The sequence below is a fragment of the Propithecus coquereli genome, unplaced genomic scaffold (genome assembly GCF_000956105.1).
Source record: "Propithecus coquereli isolate 6110/MARCELLA unplaced genomic scaffold, Pcoq_1.0 Scaffold698, whole genome shotgun sequence".
Classification (NCBI taxonomy): Eukaryota; Metazoa; Chordata; class Mammalia; order Primates; family Indriidae; genus Propithecus; species Propithecus coquereli.
In genome coordinates this window covers 832685-835362 of record NW_012153040.1, presented here as the reverse complement: position 1 = coordinate 835362, position 2678 = coordinate 832685, and the positions used below count along the sequence as shown (strand labels likewise).

The window sequence follows — 2678 nt, the reverse complement described above, 5'->3', positions numbered from 1 at the left end:
TAGTCCTGCCTCCCTGTCTCTCCCCATGCTGTGCCCTTTGCCTCCTTCTCGTACACCCCAAAACACTGCTCTGTTCTGCCCACTGCCCCCTGTCCATCTCAGTGTGGGTAGAGGAGGAAGGGCACCATCTCAGGGTCTCCACCAGGTCCACCCTACCTGCACCCCCAACCCCCCACCCCCCAACAGGACCCACACCCCCCACACCCAGCCAGAAGCCACCTCAGGGAGGCAAGTAGGATAGTCACAGCCATCCTTGACCTTGCACTGGGAAGGAGGCAGCCATGGCTATCAGACGCACTGGTCCTGCCCCTCAGGGAGTGTCCATTCTGCTCGAGGCATGTCCCAGTTGCCATGGCAGCCCAGCACATGCCTGGAGAGTGCCCTTGGACATATAGAGGCCCAGTGCTGTCACCTGCAGCTGAGGCCCACCCCTGAGCAAGGACAGGGACATGGCACTCACCTTGCCCTGGCGTGTCTACTCACACTGCCACCCAGGCTGCAGCAACACCGCTGGTACCACTACGGGCCCACAGAGCCCAGAGAGACAGGTCTGTCCTCCTGCCCTACCCTCCCACTGGACATGCTGTCCACAGCACAGGGTTGGGCCCCAGGGCACCAGCATGGGCTCCTCCCAGACACTACAGCATGGCACAGCACACAGGGGCCCGTCCTTACCACATGGAGCTGGGGACAGGGCATTTCAAGCAAAGCAATGTCAGAAGAGACAGGGCCATGGGTGGAAGCAAACTGTCCCCCAAGCACTGAGGTGCCGCCAGCAGGCGTGTGACTCTCCTCGGCCCTGGTGTGGCCCTGCTCAGCACAGTGGGTTTGGGGCTGGGGGCTTGGTTCACACGTTGAGGCCCGGCCCCTCAGCTCAGCTGTGCAAGGCTGCCTTGAGGTGCCCTGCCTCACTCACCTCGAGACTGGCTGTCCAGGTGCGGAGGCCTACATACCCGTCCCAGGAGGGCTGGGCTGAGTGTGGGCAGTAGGAGTGGCCACGAGAATAGAGCCCCAAAAGGGCGTTGTGGCAGAGGGGACTATGGATGACTTGGAGGCCCCTAGGGCCCAGCCCACCTGGGAACCAGAGGCCTGTGGCAGGGGTTACTGCTGAAGTCAGGCCGCAGCAGAGGCTGAGCTGGGGGCACCGCGGGCCACAGTATCAAGCACAGGGAGCAGACTCTGGCAGCGGCCCCCTGGCTCCCCCAACTCCCTTAGGACCCTCCCACTAGTGGCCCTTGGGAAGTTGCCCTCTGAGACTGACCACCTGTTCCTGCTGTCCCCAGATTGGGAGCTGCACCCCATACCTAGAGTCATAGCCAGACACACTCCTCCCAGGGAGGGGTGCTGGGTCCCTCTGTGTCCTGGTGTCCGCAGCCTCCTGGCGGGGTGCCTTTCTGATGACCCTGTGGTCAGTACTGTGGGGGCCAGGCAGTGAGGCCATGAAGCAGTGTTGGCAGTCCCAGGACCCCACAGGGCATCCTGTGGGGCAGTGTCTCGGGCTGAACACAGCAGGGCAGCATGGGCTCAGGGCTGCCAGCTGGCCTTCCTCACCTCTTCTCTGCCCTCACAGGCCTCAGGGGACACGCCTACCACCCCAAAACACCCCAAGGACAGCCGAGAGAACTTCTTTCCTGCAGCGGTGGCCCCCGTAGCCCCTGACCCTGTGCTGAGCGACGCTGTCCAGCGGCCCAGTGATGCTCACACCAAGCCTCGCCCTGCACTGGCTGCCACCACAGCTGTCATTGCCTGCCCTCCCTCAGCGTCAGCCTCCACCCCAGACCCACCTAAGGACCCTGGGCCTCCCCGGCCACACAGGCCCGAGGCCACCCCCAGCATGGCCTCTTTCGGCCCAGGTGAGTCCCATCCCAGCCCTGGTGTCATGAGGCCCCCCTGCCCAGCTGTGCCGGAGCCAAGCCAGGCCCTTGCCACCAGCAAGTCCTCCCTATGTGGAGAGGGCAGGCAGGAAGGAGGCAGGGGTTCCTTCCAGCTCAGGTGGTCAGTCCCTCAGGGACAGGCAGCTGCTGGGCCACTCGCCAATCACCGGCAGCGTCGGTAGCCCTGGTCGGCACATCCTTTGGCACTCTTAACCCTCGGTGCCTCGGTCTCCCCATCTGTGTAAGGGGATGGGGAAGAGGGAGAGAACAAGCAGTGTCAGGGACTGTTGGCCACTGTCACGGTATCCTCCCCACAAACCCTTAGGTATGACACACACTATGGCTTGTTCAGGTAAGAAAAGGGGAAACTAGCCCAGACCAGGCCTAACCAGGAACATACTGCCAGGCCACCGACACCTGACCACAGATGCCCGTGAGCAGTTCCTGAGCACCAGGCCCTGCTGATCTGTGCAGGGCTGGCCGATCTGCCCAGGGCCCATCACGCTCCTGTATACAAGACAGAAGCCAGCCAGGATGAGGGCAGGGGCAGGTCTGGGACCTGTGAAAGAAAACAGGACGAGGGTGTGGGCAGTAGAGAGCCTTGCTGGCTGTGTTGCTGGGAGCCCTTGTTCCTTCTAAAACGCAGGACCCACCGGATTGGCAGCCTGCCCAACAGGGGCAGGCCGGGGCTTTCCTCGGTGGAGCACTGAGGCAGCGCCCCTAAGGCCAATGAGTAAGAGGCAGTGGGCAAGACACAGTCACCTTCGCTGGTCCTGACACAGCTGCAGCTCTGGCAGCTGCTAT

General features: G+C 62.9%; 1 protein-coding gene across 1 annotated transcript in view; it reads left to right on the top strand.

The window, feature by feature from the left end:
* Nucleotides 1–1546: 1546 nt before the first annotated feature.
* The window catches only part of CABIN1 (calcineurin binding protein 1), a 7460-nt gene continuing 6328 nt past the window's right edge, over nucleotides 1547–2678 (top strand). The window contains exon 1 of the mRNA XM_012660989.1: nucleotides 1547–1853. Within this exon, the coding sequence (XP_012516443.1) occupies nucleotides 1835–1853 (19 nt within the window). The 5' untranslated portion in view covers nucleotides 1547–1834. The remainder of the gene's footprint in view (nucleotides 1854–2678) is intronic.